The 27,781-nt window shown below is 49.2% G+C and overlaps 1 protein-coding gene across 3 annotated transcripts; it reads right to left on the reverse strand.

The window, feature by feature from the left end:
• Positions 1–235: 235 nt before the first annotated feature.
• Positions 236–27,705, reverse strand: PMF1 (polyamine modulated factor 1). 3 transcript variants are annotated; one of them, XM_003259452.3, is made up of 5 exons: positions 27,409–27,705; positions 7,236–7,341; positions 6,534–6,634; positions 3,792–3,987; positions 236–730 (listed from the first exon to the last, which is right to left on the reverse strand). In XM_003259452.3, the coding sequence occupies exons 1-5, from the start codon at positions 27,567–27,569 to the stop codon at positions 677–679; spliced, it is 618 nt and encodes a 205-aa protein (XP_003259500.2). In that variant the 5' UTR covers positions 27,570–27,705; the 3' UTR covers positions 236–676. The 3 variants fall into 3 exon arrangements, with proteins under 3 accessions (XP_003259500.2, XP_030680084.1, XP_003259502.2); XM_030824224.1 differs by lacking the exon at positions 27,409–27,705 and adding an exon at positions 16,621–17,182; XM_003259454.3 differs by having other exon boundaries at positions 691–730; positions 3,792–3,926; positions 27,409–27,583.
• Between the last annotated feature and the right edge of the window lie 76 nt (positions 27,706–27,781).

Here is a 27,781-nt window from a genome sequence, read left to right on the forward strand (position 1 = left end):
GTGACGCCTCCTTGGCAGCTCACCCTATCCACAGGGAACCCAGGGGTCCTGGTTTTTGTACAAGGGGCTCTGCTGCTCTCTGCACATGATGGTCTAGTAAGCCCCTTGCCAAACCACCCCAGCCTGGACGCTCCCAGAGGACCACAACTGAAGCCTTGACTGGAGCCAGCATTTGGGAGCCCAAGAGCAGGTCTTGGCCCAAGAGAGGCCAGGGCAGAGGAAGCATCCTCATAGATTACAGTGTAGTGGAGGAAGTTTATTTACGGATGTGGGGAGAACATGGTAAAGGCCCCTGCGCTGGCCAGCAAGGGGGCAATCAGTGGAGATTGAAAACAGATTCTCCAAGCCAGGCCCAGGGAAAAGGGCTGAGGAACCAGCAGGAGTGGGGCGGAGGGGCAGAGCTGACCTGAACCTAGAGAAGAGAGAACATGGCCAAGAATTATCCAGGTAGAAGAAACAGAGGAATCTAAAGGGGGTGTGTGTCCAACCCCAAGGGTGCCCCAAAGGCACAGTGGCAGTGAGACTTGCTCTGGTCTAGTCCTCCAGCAAATTCCATCACTGCTGACGGACTGGGCACCATTTCAGCCATTCTCAGAGGCAGCCCGCCCAGGCCAGGCATGCTGGACCACAGGCTCTTGACCTTGACTGCCCTCTGCTTCTGGGGCTGGCGGTCTCCTCACTCGGGCTCCCTCAGCACAGCAACCAGCTCCCTCTGTTCTCTGTGTAGAGCCTGAAATCAATGGGAGACAACAGACAAACTGGGATCTAAGAAAACCCAAATCCTTGCCCTCCACTGTCCCTGACTCCAGGCCTGGGGTTTCCCCCAGGACAATATGGATGGAGTCTGTGGCTTAAGTCATGGGCCCTGCAGAGCATGTTAGGATGAAGGCACATTAGAAAGTCCCCACCACTCGGCAAGTATTTATTGCAAGCTGGGTTCTGTGACCACCTAGGCTGGGCATCCCCAGAGCAGAGCCCATCTTCAGTAAGGGTCCCCAAAGTGGCCCTTAGATCCTCTGACCTCAACAGAGCTTTCTAGCGAGAAACGTTCTTGAATTAAGTACACTTTCAGTTGAGTTACGGACATGGAAATTGCCCACGTCAAACAACGTGAGGGTCTGTAGCTGGAATGGGTGGAGCATGGCTTTAAGAGCAGGGGGCTTTGTTCCTCTTAGGATAGCACCGAATCTCAGAGCTGGTGAGGCCTTGGGATCATTATCTGGCCAATTTGGAAGCCAGGACCCAGAGACAGGAGTGACCCATGGCCTCACGGTGACTGAGTGGCGATGGTGGAGCAGCGCCTTGCCTGAGGACTCAGCAGGGGGCCCTGGGAGTGCCCGAGACACAACTCAGAGCTGTGCCCTGCAAGATGGCACCAGGCTTGGGTGGGGGGCCTTGGTCACCACCACATTCGCGCCTGCTGCCCAGTCCCCCAGGCCAGTCTGTGATGTCGGGAGAGCAGAGGGAGTGGGGACAGTAGGGAGCAGAGCAGCTGCCGGCCTTCCACTTGTCACTGCCTCCCAGCCGGGGCCCTTCCCAAGCTGCAGCAGGGCCTTCAGGCTGCAGCTAACTGGTATTGGGAAGAGAAGACCAAGGAGATCCAGGAGCCATAAATTTGTGGACCTGTATCCCTCAGGAATATGAGGCTTTGCCCCAGGAAGGGGGCTGTCAAGTGGCTATAAGTAGAAGTACACTGGATACTGACATGATGGATGGAGAGAGTTCGACAGAGATGCCGCCACTTGAGCCCTACTAGAAAGCTTCTCTTGGAAATGCACTTTGAGCCCATAGGAAAATCTGTCTCACCACAGTGCAGCCAAGCTGCTACTGTGTCATCCAGCTTGATCATCTTCTTATCCTTTCTTCACCCAACGTGGCCCCAAGTGACGTCGGGCCACTTTCAAAAGTTAAGTTCGCCCTCAAAGGACACACAATTGTGGCATGGAGGATGCGTGTTAGATGTATGAAGGCTCTACAAGTCATTCTAATATACACGTTATTTAAATATTGGGCAATGGCAGATAGTCAAAATAATCCTCAGCACAAAGAACAAAGCTGGAGGCATCACAGTACCTGACTTCAAATTGTACAAGCCTATAGTAACCAAAACAGCATGGTACTGTATAAGAACAGACACATAACCAATAGTATAACAGAATACAGACTCAGAAATAAATCCGTTTACTTATGGCCAACTGATTGTCTGCAAAGGTGTCAAGAACATACAGTGGGTAATCTCAGCACTTTGGGAAGCTGTGGCAGGTGGATCACCTGAGGCCAGGAGTTTAAGACCTGCCTGGCCAACATGGTGAAACCCCATCTCTACTAAAAATGGAAAAATTAACCAGGCGTGGCAGCAGGTACCTCTAATCCCAGCTACTCGGGAGGCTGAGGCAGGAGAATCACTTGAACCCAGGAGGCGGAGGTTGCCGTGAACCAAGATCATGCCACTGCACTCCAGCCTGGGCAACAGAGCAAGACTGTCTCAAAAACAAAGTTGAAATAGAACATTTTTGGGGCCGGGTGGGGTGGCTTAAGTCTGTAATCCCAGCACATTGTGAGGCTGAGGTGGAGGAATTGCTTGAGCCCAGGAGTTTGAGACCAGCCTGGCCAACATGGTGAAACCCCGTCTCTACTAAAATACAACATTTAGCTGGGTGTGGCAGCTCACGCCTGGAATCCCAGCTACTCAGGAGGCTGAGGCATGAGAATGGCTTGAACCTGGGAAGTGGAGGTTGCAGTGAGCTGAGATCGTGCCACTGCACTCCAGCCTGGGCAACAGAGTGAGACTGTCTTAAAAAAAAAAAAAAAAAAAAAAAAAAAAAGACAAAAAATAACATGCTGGTGAGGATGCAGAGAAAAGTTGATCTCATAAAGGTAAAGAGTAGAATGATAGTTAACAGAGGCTGGGGGAAGGGGTGGGGGATGAAGAGAGGTAGTTTAATGGTATAAACATACAGTTAGGTAAAAGGTGTAAATTCTATTGTTCAACAGTAGAGTAAGGTAACCGTAGTTAACAACAATGTACTCCATATTGCAAAGTGGCTAAGAAGAGCCTTGTGCAGTGATGAGCACATGTAATCCCAGCTATTCAGGAGGCTGAGACAGGAAGACTGCTTGAGGCCAGGAGTTCGAGACTGGCCTGGGCAGTATAGTGAGACCCCCATCTCAGAACAAAACCAAAACCAAAGTAGTTAAAAGAGAGGTCTTGAATTGCTCCCAACACATAGAAATGATAAATACTCAAAGTGATGAACACCTCAAACACCCTGACTTGATCACTGCACGTTCTATGCATGTAGCAAAATATCACATGTACTTCCTAAATATGTAAAATACGATGTATCAATTTAAAAAAATACTGTCTCATCCTCTGTTCTTGTTCTCTACCCATCCCCCTACCATATACCAGGTTTAGAATATATGTATCTATGTTGGGCAGTGGTCACATGGAGCAGTAGAACAACCACCAGGTTTTAACTCCAAATCTGATGGGGAGGCACTGTTACCATGGGTGACTCATCTGCCCTCTCTGGGCCTGTGTCCTCACCTGCTCCATCAGGGGAACACATGCCTGTGCCTGGTGGAGGATCTGAGGGAGACTGTCTGCTGAGACTGGCAGAGACTACTGCACATGCCCAAGGAGAGGTAATGCATGGCTGTTCTCCAGGGGGCAAGCTCTCCTACCCGCTGTGGGGGTCCCTTGTGTTGGAATGGAGGAAGCCACCTATTTGCGTATCTCAGAGGGCCCATTAGGGAAGGAAGAGGAAGAGGCAGGCTGGGACACTGACCTGCCAGGCCTGCTGCCGGGCCTGGACCTGTAGCTGCAGCTCCTCCACTTGCCTCCGCCCTGCCAGGACGGCATCTGCCAGCTGCTGGTTCTCGGCCTCCTGTTTCTGCACGTGGCGCCGCAGGGTGTCCCGTTGCTGCAGGAAGTAGGGTGCCATGACACTGTGCAGATCCTTCTCTGGGATCCCGCTGGGGCGCCTGGAGGGCCACAAGGAATGAGGGAGGCGGAAGGCCCTCGTGGAAGAGGGTTCAGCTTCAAAGCCCACACTCGTTGCTATGCCTGCCTTGTCCCAAGTTGGGCTGGCTTCCCAGGTCTCTCCCGTGGTCCCTCTCACCTCCCAAGACCTGTTCCTCATAGGAATGCTCACTTCCTTTCCCTGGGTTTCAATGCTTAGGGGTCCACCTCTCCCCCTTCTCACTTCAGCCCCTATCTTAGCCTTCCCGACCATACCCCACATTCCCCTCCTTTCCTCCATACACACTCCCCCATCCAGAACACTTCAGGGTGACTTTCTAGCCCCTGCCTCTGTCCTTGTGACCATGTGCCCGGCTAGTGCATCCAGTCCACCAGACTGTGAGCTTGAGAGGTTGGGGGTGGCTGCTGACAGAGGGCCCAGACTGTGGGAGGCCCCCGTAAGTGTTGACTGATCTGGGAAGATAAGGAAAGGCAAGTCTGAGGAGGCAAGATTACACAAGAGGTGGAAGGCACTGTGAGTTCTTTAAAAATTATTTTTCAGGCGGGGTTTGGTGGCTCATGCCTGTAATCCCAGCACTTTGGGAGGCCAAGGCAGGTGGATCACCAGGTCAGGAGATCGAGACCATTCTGGCTAACATGGTGAAACCCTGTCTCTACTAGAAATACAAAAAATTAGCCGGGCGTGGTGGCAGGTGCCTGTAGTCCCAGCTACTTGGGAGGCTGAGGCAGGAGAATGGCGTGAACCCAGGAGGTGGAGCTTGCAGTGAGCCGAGATTGTGCCGCTGCACTCCAGCCTGGGAGACAGAGCGAGACTCTGTCCCAAAAAAAAAAAAAAAAAAATTATTTTTCAATGGCCAAGCGCGGTGGCTCACGCCTGTAATCTCAGCACTTTGGGAGGCCAAGGTGGGTGGATCACCTGAGGTCCGGTGTTTGGGACCAGCCTGGCCAACATGGTGAAACCCCATCTCTACTAAAAATACAAAAATTAGGCAGGCGTGGTGGTGGGCGCCTGTAATCCCAGCTACTCGGGAGGCTGAGGCAGGAGAATCGCTTGGACCTGGGAGGCTGAGGTTGCAGTGAACTGAGATCGCACCACTGTATTCCAGCCTGGCCTGGGCAACAGAGTGAGACTCCATCTCAAAAAAAAAAAGAAAAGAAAAATTCTTTTTCAGTTGTGAAACTTAATTCTCTTAAGTATTAAGGTCACAGAGCATTTTTAAAAATTGGAAATTACAAAAAAGATTTCTATGCCCTCTGGCCTAGGATTCTACTAAGGGAGGGAGGGTTGCAGGAGGCAGGGGCTCAGCTGCTGGGGTCTTGCTGGCCCCTGCTCTCTATTGCTCATCCCAGGCCCCGCTTCTCCACCTTGCACTTGGTGTACCAGGGAGCCGGCTGCTGCTGAAATGTCAGCTCCAGGAGAGCAGATACTTGGTCTGTCTTGTTCACTGCTAAGTTTCCGGCATCTAAAACAGTATTGAGGCTGGGCGCGGTGGCTCACACCTTTAATCCCAACACTTTGGGAGGCCGAGGCAGGAGGATCACCTGAGGTCAGGAGTTCGAGATCAGCCTGGCCAACATGGTGAAACCCCATCTCTACTAAAAATACAAAAATTAGCCAGACATGGTGGTGGGCGCCTGTAATCCCAGCTACTCACGAGGCTGAGGCAGGAGAACTGCTTGAACTCAGGAGGTGGAGGGTGCAATGAGCCAAGATCACACCACTGTACTCCAACCTGGGCAACAGAGCAAGACTCCGTCTCAAAAAAAAACAATATCGAGCATATAGTAGGTGCTCCCTAACCTGCTGAATGAACAAATGTATAAAAACCAGTTGCCCCGCCAGCCTCATCTACACCTGTAAGATGTACATGGTGATTCCAAACCTCACGATTCTGCCTCCTCCCCCTCCCCCCACCCTCCCTTTCTCCCACAGGCCCAACAGGCCCTAAAATAAGCTCCCTCAGGAAGGCTTCTTCATTCTGGCCTCAAACTACTTCCCTCCCTAATCCCCTCAACAACATGGCTTACCTGGGGCTCTCCTCCCCTGAAGGGAACTGTGCGGTACAACAGTTTTCGGTTACAGTTTGGTGTCTGTCTGCTCTACTTGTCCCTGTCAAAAGGTTCTCTCTCAGGGGCAACAAGCCCAGAGTCTCATGGATATGGTGGACACAGGGTCAGCCTTTTAAAAGTTTTTTTTAGAGACAGGGTCTCACTATATTGCCCAGGCTGGTTCTGAACTCTTGAACTCCTGGACTCAAGTGATCCTCCCACCTCAGCCCCCTGAATAACTGGGATTACAGGCATGAGTCACCACTCCCTGCTTGGGTCAGTCTTAAAGTCTCCTTCAAGAAGCTGAACTGTCCAGGTGTTGTGGCTCAAGCTTGTAATCCCAGCACTTTGGGAGGTCAAGGTGGGAGGACAGCTTAAGGCCAGGAGTTTGTGACCAGCCTGGCCAACATAGTGAGACCCTGACTCTAGAAAAAAAAAAAAAAAAAGCTTAATTGCTGCCTCTTTCCTGTGCCTTCTCACCTCCCCACCCCACTCTCACCAGGCTGGCTCTTTGCGGACTTTGCCTTCTTCCACAATTTTATCCAAGGCATTCAAGACAGCTTCCAGGTTCCCCTCCTCTTTGATGTCAGAGATTTCCTCCTGAAGAGAAAGGAGGAAAGAGCTATAATGACACGAGATGAGCTCATGGCAAAAATATGCTAAACTGCTAACAGCACTTGGTAAGATTTTGGCTAATTTCTGTTCTAGGTCTTTATGCTTTCCCTAACATTCCAACTTTTCTACATGTGGCTTTTATAATTAAGAAAATAGGCTGGGCGCCGTGGTTCACACCTGTAATCCCAGCACTTTGGGAGGGCCGAGGTGGGTGGATCACTTGAACCCAGAGTTTGAGGCTGCAGGGAGCTGTGATTATGCTGCTGTACTCGAGCCTGGGTGACAGAGCAAGATCCTGACTTAAAAAAAAAGACCCCATCAGCCTTTGCTGAGTTTGCATGGTCTAGAGAGCAGGCAACATAAAACACATGATCACAATACAGGACAGTGAGCAAAGGCTGCATCTAAGATACCCGCATCATTTGGAGGGGAGGGATGATGGATGCTGCAGCCTGCTGGGCACCCAGGACAGCTCTAGGGGCTGAGGAGACAGAGGTGTAGAGGGTGGGGCCACTGCCCTCAGGGGACTGACAATCTGGAGACAGAACCCAAGTCAACAGCACTTGCAGAGCTTCCCACCACTCACCCGGATAGATGTCTGCAACTGAGCTACAAACTTGTCATAGATTCGCTGTGTCATCTCAGGCTGCAACTGGTAGAAGCGCTTGTAGCAGTCAGTGAATCTCTGGTAGCTGGTGGGAAGGAGAGAAGCAAAGGTGGGGAGGGCCAAGCACGAGGCCGGCCATCAGCCTGCCTGGGCACCTCCACTTCGCATTACAGGACTCTGAGCTCTGTCCACTTCATGGCCCTGGTTAAAGGCAGTGGATGCAAATCTCTCATCTAAGCACGAGTCACCGAGGATGGTTCAACCCCATCAATGCCCCATCAGCATCCTCACTTCCTCTTAGAAGAGCCCTAGGTGAGTTTAAGTGTTTATCTCTTAAAGATTACTCCTCACTCCTTCCACGGTTTCTAACAAGCTCTCGGGTGAGGCTGATGGTGCTGGTCTGGGGAACCACACTTTGAGAGCCTCTGGTCATTCCAGTGCCCTGAAGGACTTGGATTAGGACAGGGCATGTGACAACTGGGAAAGATTGGCTTACTCCTAAGAAGAGCCACATGGAAAGCAACTGATGCTCTCTTGGCAACCATGGGGGCCCCGGCCTGAGGGCAGAGTTTACACCAACCTGCAGCCACTCTACTTTGGGGCTTCTTGTTACATGAGGTAATATATTTCTCTTATTGTTGAAGCCTGATTTTCTTTCCTTTTTTTTTTCTTGAGGCAGTCTCGCTCTGTCGCCCAGGCTGGAGTGCAGTGGCATGATCTTGGCTCATTGCAATTTCCGCCTCTTGGGTTCAAGCGATTCTCCTACCTCAGCCTCCCGAGTAGCTGGGATTACAGGCACCTGCCACCACGCCTGGCTAATTTTTATATTTTTAGTAGAGATGGGGTTTCACCATGTTGGCCAGGCTAGTCTCGAACTCCTGACCTCAGGTGATCCACCCACCTCAGCCTCCCAAAGTGTTAGGATTACAGGTGTAATCCAGCCTGAAGCCTGATTTTCTACTTTTCTTTTTGAGACAGGATCTCATTCCATCACCCAGGCTGGAGTGCAGTGACACAATCAGAGCTCACTGCAACCTCCAACTCCAACTCCTGGGCTCAAGGGATCCTCTTGCCTCAGCCTCCTGAGTAGCTAGGACTACAGGTGCACACCATCATGACCAGCTAATTCTTTTTTTTTTTTTTTTTTTTGAGACGGAGTCTCGGTCTGTCACCCGGCTGGAGTGCAGTGGCGCGATCTTGGCTCACTGCAAGCTCCGCCTCCCGGGTTCACGCCATTTTCCTGCCTCAGCCTCCTGAGTAGCTGCGACTACAGGTGCCCACCACCACGCCCGGCAAATTTTTTTTGTATTTTTAGTAGAGACGGGGTTTCATCGTGTTACCTAGGATGGTCTTGATCTCCTGACCTCGTGATCCGCCCATCTCGGCCTCCCAAAGTGCTGGGATTACAGGCATGAGCCACCGCGCCCGCCACCAGCTAATTCTTTTAGTTTTATTTTTTTTTGTAGAGTCGGGGTCTCACTGTGTTGCCCAGACTTGTCTCAGAAAACTCCTGGGCTCAAGCAATCCTTCTGCCTCAGCCTCCCAAAGTGCTGGGAGTCTAGGGGTGAGCCATCATGCCCAGCCAAGCCTGATTTTAAATCAGGTCTCTGCCACTAGCAGCTGAGAGCTCCTCACTGATAAATCCTTTGCAGCTGGAAGTATTAAACGGTATCCAGTATATTCCCAATGGCTTATTCCTCTTGGACAGAGAAACTCAAGTTAAATGAACTCTTTTGGCTGTTTTTCTCCCTCCCCTTTGTTTCCTCCCTCTCCCTTGCTTGTGTCTCTCTGTCCACTCTCTCAGGCCCTTCCCCTTCAACAAATATTCACTGAGTGTCTGCTATATGCTGATTGCCCACCAGGAACTGGGTATTCGGGGCGGATAAGACTGACACAGCCCTCCCAGAGCTTCCAGTAGAGAAGGAGAGATGGCAGAAATGCAGAAACTCACATGCAAGTAATAATCATCTCTTGTGGTGAGTGGTTTAAAAGAAAAAGGCCAGAGTTACAGGGCTAACAGTGTATCAAGGATCTTCTTTAAATTGGGAGCAGGTGTGGTCAGATGAAGCCGTGTTCAAGTGACTTGCAGAAAGCGCCTGAGCCAAGATCTTCAAATACACAAAAGCTCACACTGATGCTGTACTATAGGTCAGGATGCTCCTTGGCTGTGAGGATCAGGCTGGTGGGCCACTGGGTAAACAGGGCATTAGGGCCCTGATGCCCAATGCAAGGCCCCACCCCCTGCCAGGGAGTCACTGCTGGGTCCTCCCTTTCTCATGGCTCTTTAAGCCTCCTCACGAAACCTGCCCCCAAACAATGTTTTTGGAAACAGGTGAAGACTAAGAGCAGTGGTGTACTGGAGCCAGTTCACAGTGGCCTGCAAGACAGAACTGCCAAATTTCCAGGAACTCTGGGCCAAGTGTTAAACACAGCCATTATTAAGAATTAAATTACATAAACTGACAATAAATTAACTTTAAAAACAAAGGTCCTGAGCGCAGTGGCTCATGCCTGTAATCTCAGCACTTTGGGAGGCAGAGACCAGTGGATCACCTGAGGTTGAGAGTTTGAGACCAGCCTGACCAACGTGGAGAACCCTCATCTCTACTAAAAAATACAATTAGCCAGGCATGGTGATGCACGCCTGCAATCCCAGCTACTCGGGAGGCTGAGGCAGGAGAATTGCTTGAACCCGGGAAGCAGAGGTTGCGGTGAGCTGAGATCACGCCATTGCACTCCAGCCTGGGCAACAAGAGCGACACTCTGTCTCAAAAAAAAACAAAAACAAAACAAAGGTCCTAAAGACTCCAAACATACCACTTCCTAATCATTCTACCACCTTTTACTCTGCTCTTGAGGTAATTCGTATATATTGTCTCTGTCTGGTGGAAATACTGGATCAAGGTATGCTGCTGCCCAGCTCTTCTCAACTCTGTGTCTAGTGATGCCATGTTGGTAGCTTAGGAGTACCTACACCTTGGAAATTGGCAAACACTGCAAACCAGGGCTCTCTTTTCAGAGAGCTGGTTGTAAGCAACTACCAGTACACTTCTGGGTCAGAGTGGCGGTCTCTCACCTTTTCAGTGATACACATTCCATGTGAGTGCACCTTGGAAACTAAGCTTAGGTACCTAAAAAACAATACTGTAGGCCGGGCGCGGTGGCTCACGCCTGTAATCCTAGCACTTTGGGAGGCCAAGGCGGGCGGATCATGAGGTCAGGAGATGGAGACCATCCTGGCTAACATGGTGAAACCCCATCTCTACTAAAAATACAAAAAATTAGCTGGGCATGGTGGCACGTGCCTGTAGTCCCAGCTACTCGGGAGGCTGAGGCAGGAGAATCACTTGAACCTGGGAGGTGGAGGTTGCAGTGAGCCGAGATTGCGCCACTGCACTCCAGCCTGGGCGACAGAGCAAGACTCCGTCTCAAAAAAAAAAAAAAAAAAAAAAAAAAAAATACTGTACACAGAATAGACGATGGGCATTCCTTCAACCCTCGGCAGACTCCCAGACATCTTGTTTTGCTGCTGGCCTGACTAGCCACGCAGTCTGTGGCTACCAGGAGGAACGTGGAGGAACACATGATGCTGACCATGAAGGGCTGGAATTGAAACTGGGTAATTGTGGCTTAAAACAGGTTTGGCTTAGACATGGGAGATCCTGTTCCTCCACCCAACCTACTCAGCAGGCAGAGGGTCTGAGCTGGACGCATCTCTCTTCAGCTCAGGCAGCTGACAGCGGATAGGGCCCAGGGCAGGGGTGATGCAAATTCTGACCGCCAGCGCTGCCTGTGACCTGTTCTGAGGTCTCCTTTATGGTATGATAATTCAGTGAAAGTGAAGGACCACAGAAACACAGACACAAGATGAAATATATGCTAACAGGACAATGTGGCTTAATCAAGGAGAAAGGCAGCCAGATTGGTGCCAATGTCAGTGAGTACAGGAGGAAGGTGATGTCTTTCTTTTTTTTTTTTTTTTTGAGACGGAGTCTCGCTCTGTCGCCCAGACTGGAGTGCAGTGGCGTGATCTAGGCTCACTGCAAGCTCCGCCTCCCGGGTTCACGCCATTCTCCTGCCTCAGCCTCTCCGAGTAGCTGGGACTACAGGTGCCCGCCACCACGCCCGGCTAATTTTTTGTATTTTTAGTAGAGACGAGGTTTCATCGTGGTCTCGATCTCCTGACCTCGTGATCCGCCCGCCTCAGCCTCCCAAAGTGCTGGGATTACAAGCGTGAGCCACCACGCCCAGCCGTGATGTGTTTCTTGAGAGCCAATGCAGAATTGGGAATGTTTTGAATGCCCTTGTGGATTTTCTGAAAAATATACTCAGGGGAGAAGCAGGAAAGTGACACACTAAAAAAAAAAAAATTCACCAGGTGTGGTGGCTCACGCCTGTAACCCCAGCACTTTGGGAGGCCGAGGCGGGCTGATCACCTGAGGTCAGGAGTGGATCACCTAAGGTCAGGAGTTCGAGACCAGCCTGACCAACATGATGAAACCCTATCTTTACTAAAAATACAAAAATTAGCTGGGCGTGGTAGCGCATGTCTGTAATCCCAGCTACTTGGGAGGCTGAGGCAGGAGAATCACTTGAACCCGGGAGGCGGAGGTTACAGTGAGCTGAGATCATGCCATTGCACCCTAGTGTGGTCAACAAGAACGAAACTCCATCTCGAAAAAAAAAAAAAAAAAAACATGTCAGGTGCAGTGGCTCATGCCTGTAATCCCAGCATTTTGTGAGGCTGAGGCAGGAGGATCACTTGAGCCCAGGAGTTGGAGACCAGCCTGTGCAACACAGCAAGACCCTGTCTCAATCAAAAAAAATTTAAGGTCGGGTGCAGTGGCTCACACCTGTTATCCCCGCACTTTGGGAGGCTGAGGCAGGGGGATCACTTCAAGTCGGGAGTTCGAGACCAGCCTGACCAAAATGGAGAAACCCCATCTCTACTAAAAATATAAAAAATGAGCCAGGCATGGTAGTAGGCACCTGTAATCCCAGCTACTCAGGAGGCTGAGGCATGAGAATCGCTTGAACCCGGGAGGCGGAGGTTGCAGTGAGCCGAAATCACGCCACTACACTCCAGCCTGGGCGACAGAGCAAGACTCTGTCTCAAAAAATAAAAAAATAAATAAATAAAATAAAATAAATTTTTAAAAAAATTAAAAGAAATTTTAAATCTCAGCTCACTGCAACCTCCACCTCCCAGCTTCAAGCAATTCTCATGCCTCAGCCTCCCAGGTAGCTGGGATTACAGGTGCCTACCACCACACCCAGCTAATTTTTGTATTTTTAGTAAAGACAGGGTTTCACCATGTTGGCCAGGCTGGTCTTGAACTCTCAGTCTCAGGTGATCCACCCACCTTGGCCTTTCAAAGTGCTGGGATTACAGGCATGAGCCACTGAGCCTGGCCAAAAAAATTTTTTTAATTCATGACCATTTGCCCCAAGTGTCAAATTTTATCTTCTTACGCAAATTACAATATCCTTGTGAACAGGGATGCCATCTGCAATGCTGCTGGGATCTCTAGGGTGCCCACAACCATGTTAGATGCACAGCAGCATGTAAGACACTCTGTAGACTGGGCGACTGGGGCTAAGGTAAGGCCTGGGCTGCCCACCCTGGACCCCAGGATCCCAGGATCTGAAAAGCTTAGGAAGAGGAGTCCTCCCCCAGAAGCCTCCTCTGCAACCTCTCTGCCAAGGCCCCTCTTCACCCCATGATGGGATGGTCTCTCGGCCCTGGCTTCCAAGGGTACATAAGAGGTCACCCAGCTACCCAGTGCATACTGGGTAACTTTACTGGTTCTCTGGACAGACTGCCTATCATTTTCCCTGGATTCAAATCCTATCTCTACCACTAATCAACTAGTGACCTCAGACAACTTCTTTACCTCTGTAAGTCTCAGTTTCCTCCTCTGTCAAATGGGGATAATAACTATCTAGGCCTCACAAAATCACTGTGCAGATTAAGTGAGGTAAAATATATAAAGTCCTCAGTACGGTGCCCAGCACATTGAAATGCTTCACGTTAGCTACAATTATTCTTACTAATCTCAAAATAACAGTCCTCACTGCCCTTCAGAAGTACAGAAGTCAGTAACTTGGCTCCCCAGAGCTGGGAAGTCTCCTCCCGGGTGGAAGGCAGGTGCTAGTGAATGAGGCTTTTGTGCAATTGCACGTGAAGAAACCAACCCAGCAGGTGTAAGAACCAGCTGTCAGGATTTGTCCCTACTAGATAGAAAAGGCCAAATTGTGGCCTCAAAAAGGCTAAATTTATCAGAAATGAAAGTAACTTTTAAAAACCACATTTACTGAGTTTCAAAACTGAGATGACTATATTAACTGATTTTAACCTGTTATTTTTTCTTGGGAGGCCAATGCGGGAGAATCACTTGAGCCCAGGAGTTCGAGATCAGCCTGGGCAACATAGTGAGACCCTGTCTTCACAAAAAATTTTTTAAAATAAAAATTGAAAAATTAACTGGGCACAGTGGCTCATGCCTGTAATCCCAGTGCTTTGGGAGGCCGAAGTGCGGGGAACACTTGAGGTCAGGAGCTTGAGACCAGCCTGGCCAACATGGTGAAACCCCAACTCTACTAAAAATACAAAAATTAACCAGGTGTGGTGGTACATGCCTGTAATCGCAGCTACTTGGGAGGCTGAGGCAGAAGAATGGCTTGAACCCAGGAGGTGGAGGCTGCAGTGAGCAGAGATCGTGCTACTGCACTCCAGCCTGGGCAACAGAGTGAGACTTCACCTCAAAAAAATAACAAATAAATAAAAATATTTAAATAAATTTGACTTCAAAATATTTAAGCACAGAATCAGGCTCTGGTCATTTGTCAATCTGCTGGTTTACATATGCAGATAAATTGTGCAGGACAGCATGGAAAGATAAAAGAGGGTAACACAATATCACGGTGTACACAGTGCTGAGGGAGCCAAAAAAGGAGCCAGGACTTGCCTTCTTCCCCTGTGGTAACCTGCACACCGCCCAACTGAAGGCCTGTTTTTTTTTTTTTTTTTTTTTTTTTTTTGAGACGGAGTCTCACTCTGTCACCCAGGCTGGAGTGCAGTGGCGCGATCTCGGCTCACTGCAAGCTCCGCCTCCTGGGTTCACGCCATTCTCCTGCCTCAGCCTCTCCGAGTAGCTGGGACTACAGGCGCCCACCACCACGCCCGGCTAATTTTTTTGTATTTTTAGTAGAGACGGGGTTTCACCGTGGTCTCGATCTCCTGAGCTCGTGATCTACCCGCCTCAGCCTCCCAAAGTGCTGGGATTACAAGGGTGAGCCACCGCGCCCGGCCCTGAAGGCCTGTTTTACAGGCTGTCCACCAGAGGGCAGGCGGGGACCAGCACTTCCGTCCCAGTGAAGGAGGGGAGAGCCGGGAAGGCTGAGAACAAAACAAATAAAACCTGGGGACGCAAAGGCAGAAGAATGGTACGATGGACTTTGCCAACTGGGGGGAAAGGGTGGGAGGGGGGTGAGGGATAAAAGACTACATATTGGGTACAGTGTACACTGCTCGGGTGGTGGGTGCACCAAAATCTCAGAAATCATCACTAAAGAACTTATCCATGTAACCAAACACCACCTGTTCCCCAAAAAACTACTGAAATTAAAAAAAAAAAAAAAAAAAAAAAGCTGAGGACTGGAGTGACAGAAATTCTTGCTCTTCATCCCCTATTCACTATAAGGCTGTCCATTTCATTAAGAAATGTTTCTCATCCGGGCATGGTAGCTCATGCCTGTAATCTCAATACTTTGGGAGGCTGAGGTGGGCGGATTACCTGAGGTCAGGAGTTCGAGACCAGCCTGGCCAATATGGCAAAACCTCCTCTCTACTAAAAATACAAAAATTAGCAGGGCACAGTGGCAGGTGCCTGTAATCCCAGCTACTCGGGAGGCTGAGGCAGGAGAATCGCTTTAACCCGGGAGGCAGAGGTTGCAGTGAGCCAAGATGGCGCCACTGCCCTCCAGCCTGGGCAACAGAGCAAGACTTTGTCTCAAAAAGGAAAAAAAAAAAAAAAATTATCCATTTGGTCTTTTTCTCTCTCCACTTTCTGGTACTGTGTACACTGGGAAGCCCCAGGACTGAGAAAGGGAGAGGAGGAAAGAAGAAAGAGATAAATGTTTCTTTTTTTTTTTTTTGAGACGGAGTCTCACTCTGTCGCCCAAGCTGGAGTGCAGTGGCGTGATCTCAGCTCACTACAAGCTCCGCCTCCCGGGTTCACGCCATTCTCCTGCCTCAGCCTCCCGAGTAGCTGGGACTACAGGCGCCCGCCACCACGCCCAGCTAATTTTTTGTATTTTTAGTAAAGACGGGGTTTCACCGTGGTTCTCCTGACCTCGTGATCCGCCCGCCTCAGCCTCCCAAAGTGCTGGGATTATAGGCGTGAGCCACTGCACCCAGCCTGATAAATGTTTCTTAATGAAAATAAGAGGAAAGTCTCCAGGCCAGTGATTCAAGATGAATGGTTGTATTAAAAGGTTATCCTTTAAAAATTAGCCTTTCAACAGGTACAAAGTTACAATTAGATAGGAGGAATAGGTTCTGGTGTTGTACAGTAGAGTGACTGTGGTTAACTGTAAAATATTGCATATTTCCAAATAGCTAGAAGAGATGCTTTTGAAGGTTCTCACCACAAAGAAATGATAAATCCATGAGATGACATGCTAATTACCCTGACTGGATCATTATACAACATAGATATGTACCCTATAAATATGTGCAATTACAATGTGTCAATTAAAAATAAATACTTAAAATTAATCCTAATTATATCTTTAGGTTATTTGGTCTCTTGGACTAATTTAACCTTTTATTGTTTAGCTTCTTCCTTTGAAAACTGCTGGAAAACAAAAATCTGAAATTGGGATACTTTTCCTGAGAAAGATAGAAAAAACTTTGTGGTTTGATAAATATTAGCATGAAGATAAAAAATACCAGCAGGATAATTGTATTCATTTAATAGACACTTACTGAGCACCGACCAGGTACCAGGCCAAGCTTGGTGGTACAAACCCAAAGACTAAACAGTACAATTCCTGCCGTCAAAGGGATTGCAGATCAACCTTCAGGAAAATGGGTATGAGACAGCACGATGTCTTAGCAGGGGCTCGGGGAAGGCTCCCTAGAGGAAGCAATGTCAGAGAGAGAAGCGGGAGCTGGCCACAGGACAGGAGAACAGCAGCATGGAGTAAGTTCAGGCAGTGTAGCTGAAGGGCGGGGTGTGTGTGTGTGTGCGCACATGCACATATGTGCATGTGTGTGAAGATGCAGTAATAATAGGAAACTGAGGACTGATTAGTGCTAGGCCCTGTTCTATGTATTCTACATAACTCATTGAATCCTTACCATGACTCTATGAGGCAGGGTTCTATTATCATCACCGCCATTTTTCAGATGAGGAAGCTGAGGCAGAGAGAAGCTTGCCCAAGGTCACACAACCAGCATGTGATGGAGCCAACTGGGACTCAATCCAGGCCATCTGGCCATGTTGGCTTCCAGGCAGGGCCAGAAACAGAGTCTGGAGTGTGGATGTATCATGACTGGAGGAGCTAGAAAAGGGACTGAAGCAGAGATGTGATATGAGCAGATCTACACCTTAGGACGTGCACTTGGCTGCTGTGTGAGGGTGGCTTCAGAAAGCACAGCTGAGACAACAGCAGCCCAGAGCAAGGCAGAAACAGTGGGGACAGAAAGAGGCGGATGGTCTGGAAACATACAGAGGGAAAGTATGAGCATGCCAGGCCTGGAGCCACACACCACAGTTTGATGACTCATGCCCTCCCTTCAGAAACAAATCACCACCAGTAGCAGGCATCACCTGCACATTCAAAGAGGGTGAGATATTTCCAGGGCATTTATAGTCAGAATAGTTTATATATTAAACCACTCTTTTTCCTGTGATGAACTATTTCCTATGAATACCAACAGTCTTTGGCACTAGTTTAGAACTCTGAGTTCATTACAAATGCAACTCGCTTTCTTTTCTTGGTCACTGCCAGATGTAGGCTTTAAGTCACTTTACACATCTTACCCTGTGCGGCATATCCCAGGCCAGAAGACTGGACCACAAGGACATCTCTAAGTATGACATCTAAGAACTTAAGAACTGTCGCCATACACAGTGGCTCACGCCTGTAATCCCAGCACTTTGGGAGGCTGAGGTGGACGGATCACCTGAGATCAGGAGTTTGAGACCAGCGTGGCCAACATGGTGAAACCCCGTCTCTACTAAAAATACCAAAATTAGCTGGACGTGGTGGTGGGTGCCTGTAATCCCAGCTACTCAGGAGGCTGAGGCAGGAGAATCACTTGAACCCAGGAGGCAGAGGTTGCAGTGGGCAGAGATTGCACCACCGCACTCCAGCCTGGGTGACAGAGTGAGACTCCATCTCAAAAAAAAAGAGGCCGGATGCAGCAGCTCACGCCTGTAATTCCAGAACTTTGGGAGGCCGAGGTGGGCGGATCACAAGGTCAGGAGTTCAAGACCAGCCTGGCCAATATGGTGAAACCCCATAGCTAATAAAAATACAAAAATTAGCTGGGCGTGGTGGCAGGCGCCTGTAGTCCCAGCTACTCCGGAGGCTGAGGCAGGAGAATTGCTTGAACCCAGGAGGCGGAGGTTGCAGTGAGCCAAGATCATGCCACTGCACTCCAGCCTGGGTGACAAAGCGAGACTCCATTTCACAAAAACAAAACAAAACTGTCCAAACACCTCTCTCTCCCTTAGCCCCCACAAACTGACACATGCGGCACAGTTGCCAGGGTGCCAAAAGCGCCTGTAGCAGACCCAGCTTTTCTCTGAATAGTACTAACTGGTCCTCAATCTGAGCCCCACTAATGATGGCTCTAACTGACTGCCTCTCTTGGTGGGTCATGGTTCGTAACAAAACACAAAAAGGAAGCACCCTTGTCTGCTTGCTTTAGCTCAACAGGAGAATGGTTTTCAGATGGCTCAGGAGGCCATGGGGACAGAAAAGAACCCTTCGTTTCCAGAGACCAAGGCAGAGGTTACAAAGGGTAGGCTCCAACAGGGCCATGTTTCTCTGCTCTGAAGCCTGAGAGAGAACATATTTGGGAGTCTTTCCCTTGGCCAAGACAATGAAAGGAAGATAGCTTAAAGGAAGACAGCAGGGTGTGAATCCACGGGATCTGAAAGCCCACCGTGGCCAATCATCTTTCAGTCATTTCGGGTGCATCATATAATGTACCCTCTCACTCAAACTGACATTTATACGGAAAATATGCTGAATTGTGGGGAAAATCTATCTATTTGTTATCCTTTTGGATAATAAACATGTGAATAAACTCAGATTAACTATGTTCAGACTCCTGTCCCAGGTATAAGTACTTCATTCTTGGGGCTGAGGACTTTAAAGGCTTTTAACTTAATGGCTTGGGGCTGGAGAAAATCAAGTGTTTGCACACATCTTAAAAGTCTGTATTTGGCTGGGAGCAGTGGCTCATGTCTGTAGTCCCAGAACTTTGGGAGGCCATGGCGGGCGGATCACCTGAGGTCAGGAGTTTGAGACCAGCCTGATCAACATGGAGAAACCCCATCTCTACTAAAAATGCAAAATTAGCCGCGGGTGGTGTTGCATGCCTGTAATCCTGGCTTCTCGGGAGGCTGACGCAGCAGAATCGCTTGAACCTGGGAGGTGGGGGTTGCGGTGAGCTGAGATCATGCCATTGCACTCCAGCCTGGGCAACAAGAGTGAAACTCCATCTCAAAAAAAAAAAAAAAAGTATGTATTCATATATGACACTTATTGAGCCCTTTCTCTGGAAACCAGCTGAGAGTAAGTTCCTATTTAATCAAATGAGGAGAAGGATGTTCTAGTGAGGAGAAGCAGCAGTGGGAAGACAAGGTGGCAGGGGTGAAGGCAGGGAGGCAGCACTTGGTGCAGAAGAGCTTCCGTGCCCATGTGTGGTCTGCACTGGCACTCAGGTGTGCATGCGCTGTACTCCCACAGCCGTGACTTGAGGTTGGTGAGTTGGGAAGGAATGGCCTTGTACACTGTGCTAAGGAGCTTGCATTCATTCTGGAAGCAACCCTGAACCAATTAAACATTTTAAGCAGGAGAAGGGGATCAAATCTGAGCTGTAGACTGGAGGGAGGACACAAGACTGAGGCTGGAGGGCCAGTTTGGAGGCAGGTGCAAGAGTCCAGTGCGAGACAGTAAGGGCCTGAACTCAGACAGTGTCAGCAAGGATGGAAAGGAGGAGTCGGAGGCTAGAGAGGCTGGAGCCAACAGGGGTGGGCAGTTGAATGGAAGTGAAAGTGATGGATGGGCCAATGAGGACTCCCAAATCTTTAGCCTAGAGAATGGATAGTGGTAATTCCTTCAACCAACTCAGGGATCACAGGAAGGGAAGAGGTGGAAGAGAAATCCTGTTCGCATGCTGAGCTGATGATTCTGTGGGACACCAAATGGAGATCTGTAGTAGTAGACTGTTGGAGTTAGAGGTCTGAAACTCAGGGGAGATATTGCTTGGGAATCCCCATGTATCTAAAACTATTTACTGAATGCCTCCTGTATACCAGGCACCGTGATGAGTAAAGAATAGAGAATTATGAACAAGACAGACAAGATTCTGCCCTCAAGGACCTTAGGTTTTATGTAGGGGAGACTGACCACAAATAAGTAAACAAGCAGACAACAGAACAGCAGACTGCAATATGTGCTATGAAGGAATAAATAACCGGTGTCTATCATGACAAATAACCAGGGGAGCAAGGTGGCCTTAGAGTGGGTCAAGGAAGAGATGGAGGAAGACCATTCTTGGCAGAGCAAACAGCAAGTGCAGATGCCAAGGCAGGAAAGCACTTGAAGTTCCAGGCAATGAGGAGGTCAGTATGAGTGAGTATGAGTGCCCCGGGCCACAAGAGGTAGGCAGGGCCTAGAAGCCCTGGTGAGGAGCAATGGGCAGTCACCGAAGGCCTTCAGTAGCAGTGAGACATCAGATGGGAGGAGGGGGTGAAAGTAAGGAGAGGGCAACGTTCACATGTTTAAAGGACAGGAGAAGAGGAGCCCGGGAAGGAGCAGCTAGTCACGTAAAGGGGCAGAGAATGATGTCGGAAACCAAGGGAGAAATCTGAAGAACAGAGGAGTGGCTGACAATGTCAAAGCCTACAAGGAAAGCAAGTACGTTAAATATTTAAAAAATATATATCCAGCGGGTGCGGTGGCTCACGCCTGTAATCCCAGCATGCTGGGAGGCTGAGGCAGGTGGATCACCTGACGTTAGGAGTTTGAGATCAGCCTGGCTAACATGGTGAAACCCCATCTCTACTAAAAATACAAAAATTAGCTGGGCGTGGTGGCGGGCACCTATAATCCCATCTACTCAGGAGGCTGAGGAGAATTGCTTGAACCCAGGAGGTGGAGGTTGCCATGAGCTGAGATCACGCCACTGCACTCCAGTCTGGGCAACAAGAGTGAAACTCCATCTGAAAAAAAATAAAATATATATACACACAAACACACACACACACATACATGTATATATCTCCAAAGTATTTAGCAACGAAGAGGTTATTAATTACGTTGAAAGGGGTAGTTTTAAAGGAAGGGTGGTGGAATGCCCCAAGATGAGGAAAAACTGGAGACAGGCTGGGTGCAGTGGCTCACACCTGTAATCCTGGCCTTTTAGGAGGCTGAGGCGGGAGGATCACTTGATCCTAGAAGTTGGAGACCAGCCTGGGCAATGTAGCAAGACCCCATTTCTATAAAAAAATTAAAACAAAAGTATTAAAAAATTGGCCAGGTGAGGTGGTGCATGCCTGTAGTCTCAGGCAGCTACTCAGGATGCTGAGGCAGGAGGATCACTTGCGCCCAGGAGTTCAAGACCAGCATGGGCAACATATCAAAAACCCATTTCTACAAAAAATACAAAAATTAGCTGGGTGTGGTAGTGTGTGCCTACAGTCCCAGCTACTCGGGAGGCTGAGGTGAAAGGATCACCTAAGCCAGGGAGGCGGAGGTTGCAGTGAGCTGTGATCATGCCACTGCACTCCGGTCTGGGCGACAGAGCATGACCCAGTCTCAAAGAGAAAAAAAAAGTTAGCCAAGTGTGGTGGTACACATCTGTAGTCCCAGCTACTTAGGAGGCTATGCTGGGAGGATCACTTGAGCCCAGGAGGTTGAGACTACAATGAGCCATGATTGTGCCACTGCACTCCAGCCTGGGCAACAGAGCAAAACCCTGTCTCTAAATAAATAAATAAAGAGAAAAGATGGGACTTGCTGGACCAAACATAAGGTTTCCTACGAGGGCCTGGTTTTAAGAACCCACATGCACTGGCAGAGACAGGCAGATCGGTGGGGCAGGAGAGAGACTCAGGGACATAGTGGGCTAGGAGCTGGCCATTGGTAAGGGGGCTCCATCAAGCAATGGAGATGAGCTGTGTAGTTGATGGTATTTGGGAAAGTTAGAAAAATAAGCCTGGCTTGAGACTATCACTTTGTACCTTAATCCAGCCAGATTAAAGATTAAAAGAGTAAAACGATGAAACAGCTAACAGAAGAAAACACTGGAGATTATCTTTGTGACCTAGATGTGGGCATAGCCTTTATAAAAAAGACCCCAAGGGCCGGGCATAGTGGCTCACGCCTGTAATCCCAGCACTTTGGGAGGCTGAGGCGGGCGAATCACCTGAGATCAGGAGTTGGAGACCAGCCTGGCCAAAATGGTGAAACCCCGGTCTCTACTAAAAATATAAAAATTAGCCAGGCGTGGTGGTGTGCACCTGTAGTCCCAGCTACCTGGGAGGCTGAGGCATGACAATTGCTTGAACCTGGGAGGAGGAGGCTGCAGTGAGCCAAGATCACACCACTGTACTACAGCCTGGGTGACAGACCGAGACTCCATCTCAAAAAATAATAATTAAAAAATAAATAAAAAAATAAACAAGACCCCAAAAGCACAAATCATAAGGTGAAAAAAAATGAATGGAAGTAATGACATGAAAATTAGGATTTAAAAAAAAAAAAAGGATTAGGCAATATCTGTTTTTTTGTTTTTGTTTTTGAGACAGAGTCTCGCTCTGTCACCCAGGCTGGAATGCAGTGGCGCAATCTCAGCTCACTGCAACCTCCGCCTCCCAGGTTCAAGCAATTCTCCTGCCTCAGCCTCCCGAGTAGCTGGGACTACAGGTGCACGCCACCATGCCCGGCTAATTTTTTTGTATTTTTAGTAGAGAAGGGGTTTTACCATGTTGGCCAAGATGGTCTCAATCTCTTGAACTCATAATCTGCCCCCCTCAGCCTCCCAAAGTGCTGGTGATTACAAGTATGAGCCACCACGCCTGGCCTATATCTGGCATTTTTTTAAATGGCTCTTTGAGTTAGTCAAGAGGCTGAGAAAAGGAGTCAGGAGGATCCATACAGCTCATGAAGGGTCTGCAGGGATAACTGCATTTCCCTTCTGTGTCATCCTCTTAAGGGAAAATAGAAACAGTTAAAATGTGTGCTGCTTTTTATTTAATTGAAGACTTCTATTCCTCAAAGGACATCATCAACAAAGTTATCACCCAACAGACAGATATTTCCTTCTATACTAGCAACTCTAGCAAATCAACCAGATAAAAACTCCCATTTTTAAAAAAGGTCTGAAAATGAAAGGCTGGAGGAAATGAGCAGGCAGTTCTCAGAAGAGGAAGCCGAAATGACTAAGTACATGAAGAAATGCCCAAACCTGCCAGGAATCAGGGACACGCAAATTAAAACAAGATACCCCTTTCACACCTGGCAGAATGACAAATATTAGAATGGTAAAAACCCAGTCATGGTGAGGAGGTGGGGGACAAGAACAGCTTTTCTGGAAAGTAATCTGATGGAACAGAGGTAGGTGTAAACTCTAGGATCCAGTGATCCCTCTCCCAGTTATATGTCTCAGAGAAATTCTAGCACTAGCTCCTGTGGAAATGTACAAGGATATTCACCCTGGAATAATTTATGGATGAGGAGCTGATAGGAAATGGGAAAGTGGTGGATGCATGTCAAGGACTGACAGGCAGCACTAACAAGCTATGAGCCATGTGCACTTTTAGAGCATAGTTAGATCTTTTTTTTTTTTTTTTTTTTTTGAGTTGGAGACTCGCTCTGTTGCCCAGGCTGGAGTGCAATGGTGGGATCTCTCGGCTCACTGCAACCTCCGCTTCCCAGGTTCAAGCGATTCTCCTGCTTCAGCCTCCTGAGTAGCCAGGATTACAGGCACGCGCCACTAGGCCCGGCTAATTTTTGTTTTAATTAATTTTTGCACACAAAAACAATAAACATTTTCTAAAAATACATACAAACAAAAAGATGCGTATCAAACATATTAGGAAGGTTACACATGGGAAGTCGGGGAATAGAAATGGGGGGTGGGAGTTAAAATAAGGTAGAGAAGGACTTTATGTGGATCAGTGATAATAACTCAATCCTCTATTTGACAAAGAAGAGGGAGAAGGAAGAGGAAGAAAAAGAAAGTGGGATAAAGGATCAGAAAGGGAGGAAAATAGAAAAAATTAGAGTATGACTCCAGGGTAGACCTGTTTTGTTGTCACTGAGTTGGTTGGTTGGTTTGTCTGTTGTATTTTCATGTTTCGCCAAGTTGGCCAGACTGGTCTCGAACTCCTAGCCCGAAGTGATCAACCCGCCTCGCCCCCCAGAGTGCCGGGACCACAGGCGTGAGCCACCACGTCCAGCCCCCACATTGCTTCTGGCCTCCATGGTAGACCTCCCAGACGGAGCGGCCGGGCAGAGGCGCTCCTCACTTCTTCCCAGACACGGGGCGGCCGGGCAGAGGCACTCCTCACTTCCCAGACGGGGCGGCCAGGCAGAGACGCTCCTCACTTCTTCCCAGACTATAGGTGGCCGGGCAGAGGCGCCCTCACTTCCCAGACAATGGTGGCCGGGCAGAGGCGCTCCTCACTTCCCAGACGATGGGTGGCCGGGCAGAGGTGCTCCTCACTTCCCAGACGGGCGGCCGGCAGAGGCGCTCCTCACTTCCCAGACGGGGCGGCCGGGCCGAGGCGCTCCTCACTTCCCAGACGGGGCGGCCAGGCCCGGCTAATTTTTGTATTTGTAGTAGAGATGGGGTTTCGCTACGTTGGCCAGGCTGGTCTCGAACTTCTGACCTCAAGTGATCCACCCACCTCCGCCTCTCAAAGTGCTGGGATTACAGGTGTGAGCCACTGTGCCAGGCTCAATTTTATTTTTTTTTCAATGGTACCAGAATGTCTACTCCAAGAAGACTGGAACCTTGTCCATCTTGATCACTGCCTTATCTCCAGCAACTAGAACAAACCCTACTAGAACTAGAACAAATTTATTGACACTGTCAATGGTCAATAAATATTTGTGTTATAAATAAGTGGCTGAGGCAGGTGGATCACCTGAGGTCAGGAGTTCAACACCAGCCTGGCCAACATGGCAAAACCCCATCTCTACTAAAAATACGAAAATTAGCTGGGCATGGTGGTGCATGCCTGTAATCCCAGCCATTCGGGAAGCTGAGACAGGAGAATCGCTTGAACCCAAGAGGCAGGGGTTGCAGTGAGCCTAGACTGTGCCATTACACTCCAGCCTGAGCAACAGAGCAAGACCCTGTCTCATTAATGAATAAATAAATGGGCCGGGCACTGTGGCTCACGCCTGTAATCCTAGCACTCTGGGAGGCTGAGGTGGGAGGATCACTTGAGCCTCAGAGTTTGAGATCAGCTTGGGCAACACAGCAAGACCTCATCTCTGAAAGAAATAAAAATAAATAAATAAATAAGTGGGGGACATATAACTAAGAGAAAGTGGGGACTATGGGAGGGGAGACAAGGGCAAGAATGAGTAGGGAAAAATAAATACAACAAGGGAGGGGCCATGCCAGGACATATGATGATGACGTGCCATGATTGATTCATAAAAGTGATTACAAATTATTTTATCAAATTCATTATTATGGCAAACTAGGCCCTGCATGATAAGGTTGTCACCTGCCTCTCCAGCCTCATCTCATTTTACTATGATCACTATGCTGTAGCCAAGAAGGTCTCTGCCAGTTCCTGGAATATCTGATCATCTCAGGGACTTTGCACAGGCTGTCCCCTTTTCCTATATACTCGTTCTGAAATTCTTCAAAAAGGTGGTTCCGCCTGGGTGCGGTGGCTCATACCTGTAATCCCAGCACTTTGGGAGGCAGAGGTGAGTGCATCGCTTGAGCTCAGGAGTTTGAGACCAGCCTGGCCAACATGGTGAAACCCTGTCTCTACTAAAAAATACAAAAATTAGCTGGCTGTGGTAGCGGGTACCTGTAATCTCAACTACTCGGGAGGCTGAGGGAGGAGAATCACTTGAACCCGGGAGGTGGAGACTGCAGTGAGCCGAGATCGAGCCACTGCACTCCAGCCTGGGCAACAGAGCTAGACACGGCCTCAAAAAAAAAAAAAAATAATAATAATAATCTGGTTCCTTCTCATCCTTCAAGTTCCAGCTGAAATGTCACCTCAGAATGGGCGCCCCAACCATCCTATCTAGTGGTATCATTACCTGTTCATTATCTTTTTTTTTTTTTTCCTTTTGTAGAGGCAGGGTCTTGCTCTGTCACCTAGGCTGGAGTGCAATGGGGCTATAACTCACTGAAGCCTCAAACTTCCGGGCTCAAATGATCCTCCTGCCTCAGCCTCCCAAAGCACTGGGATTACAGGCATGAGTCACTGTTGACGCATAATAATGGCCTTATTATCTTACCAGGCTATGTGATGATGTTGTTGGCGTCTCTACCCATTGAATGCAAGCTCTAAAAAGACAAGAGGCCTTGTCTGCCTCATGGTATCCCCAGCACCTGACACTCAAATATTTGATGAGTCATGAGTGAAGAGAGATCATTAATTATGTGTAGGAAAAGTAAAGTGCTGAACCCAGGAGGAATGGACTGGGAATAGATGAGAGTCATGGTGAAGCCAAAGAACAGGGAAGTGGGGATAGAGAGGGCTAGAGGAGGAGAGGCTGTGGTCAGGGCACCAAACTCCTGGAAGCATTTCAACACTGATGTGCTGGGGTGGTGGGATCATGGGCAAAACTCTTGAGTCATATACGTTATATAAAAGTCAAGGCCGGGTGCGGTGGCTCACGCCTGTAATCCTGGTACTTTGGGAGGCCGAGGTGGGTGGATCACGAGGTCAGGAGTTCGAGACCAGCCTGGCCAACATGGTGTAAACCCCGTCTCTACTAGTAAAGATACAAAAAATTAGCCGGGTGTGGTAGTGTGCGCCTGTAATCCCAGCTACTTGGGAGGCTGAGGCAGCGGAATCCTTTGAACCCGGGAGACCGAGGTTGCAATGAGCCGAGATCGCGCCACTGCACTCCAGCCTGGGCGACAGGACGAGACTCCGTCTCAAAAAATAAAAATAAAAATAAAAATAAATAAAATAAAAGTCGAGACAAGAAAAATGTTTCTTTTCATTGTAACACATTTAGTCCTGGTAATCTCCCAGTGAAGAAGATATTCTCATAATAGCTAACAAATCTTTCTATGTGGCAGGTCCTGTCCTAGGCGCCTTAGGTGTATTTACTCATTTAATTCTCAAAACGACCCTATGAGAAAGGTACTATTGCTGTCACTTGACTGACAAGGAGCCGACGAGGGACAGGGGGCTTATGTCTTGCTCACATAGTGGTGGGCAGCGACTTAAACCCTGATCTGTAGCCGGGCGCGGTAGCCCGAGCCTGTAGTCCCGGATACTTGGGAAGCTGGGGCGGGAAGATCGCTTGAGCCCAGGAGATCGAGGCTGCAGTGATCACGCCACTGCACTCCAGCCTGGGCGACAACGCAAGGCCCTATCTCAAAGATAATAAAAAAAAAAAAAAAACCCTGCTCTAATTTGCAAAAGCTCTATCTTTCCTCCCAACCACCTGAAATTTTAGTGAAAACGGGGCTTCCTGGAGGAAGGAGTAGCTAGCTAGCCCGGTCCGCTACAAGTTATCCGTGCGAGAATACCCTGACTCCTCAGGCTCAGGATTTGACTGGGTCGCCTGGTCCGACTGCCCCGCCCCCAACGCGGACCCACGTGACAGCGCGCCAGCCTGCGGCCGTCCTGAGCTCGCGGGATTTGAGCTTCGGTGCCGACAAACACTCCCACCGCGGCTCCCTCCACTTTACCTGCCGGCGGCGACCAGCTTCTGAAGAAAAGTGTCCACCATGGTGTCGAGGAGCTTCACCCTCGAAATGGTAGTGCTGGGTGGCACAGACTCCGGAGACGACCCCTCATGCCTTTTTTCCTCACAGCCGCTGCCTAGATTGGCGTTACTTGCTTCGGCCATGTTGAAGTTGAACCGCCAAATCTAACTGGCCCGGCCTCCCCGCCCGCCGGAGCTCCCGATTGGCCGCTCCCGCGACGGGCGCCTCCGATTGGAAGTGGTAGAACGTCTGTCACCGAGCAGGGTGGGGGCGGGGAAGTCACCGGAGGCTGAGGGTCGCGGGAAGGCGAGGTTCTGCGCGGTGGGATGTCCGCGACCGGAAAAATATGCGCAAG

The sequence above is a fragment of the Nomascus leucogenys genome, chromosome 12, assembly GCF_006542625.1.
Source record: "Nomascus leucogenys isolate Asia chromosome 12, Asia_NLE_v1, whole genome shotgun sequence".
NCBI classification, from domain to species: Eukaryota; Metazoa; Chordata; class Mammalia; order Primates; family Hylobatidae; genus Nomascus; species Nomascus leucogenys.

Excerpts from the sequence above, each read along its gene's own strand:
- PMF1 (XM_003259452.3), bottom strand. The coding sequence starts at position 27,569 with ATGGCCGAAGCAAGTAACGCCAATCTAGGCAGCGGCTGTGAGGAAAAA. Across the intron at positions 7,342-27,408 it reads AAGCTGGTCGCCGCCGGCAG|CTACCAGAGATTCACTGACT; the intron begins GTAAAGTGGAGG and ends CCTTCCCACCAG. Across the intron at positions 6,635-7,235 it reads AGTTGCAGACATCTATCCGG|GAGGAAATCTCTGACATCAA; the intron begins GTGAGTGGTGGG and ends CTTTCTCTTCAG.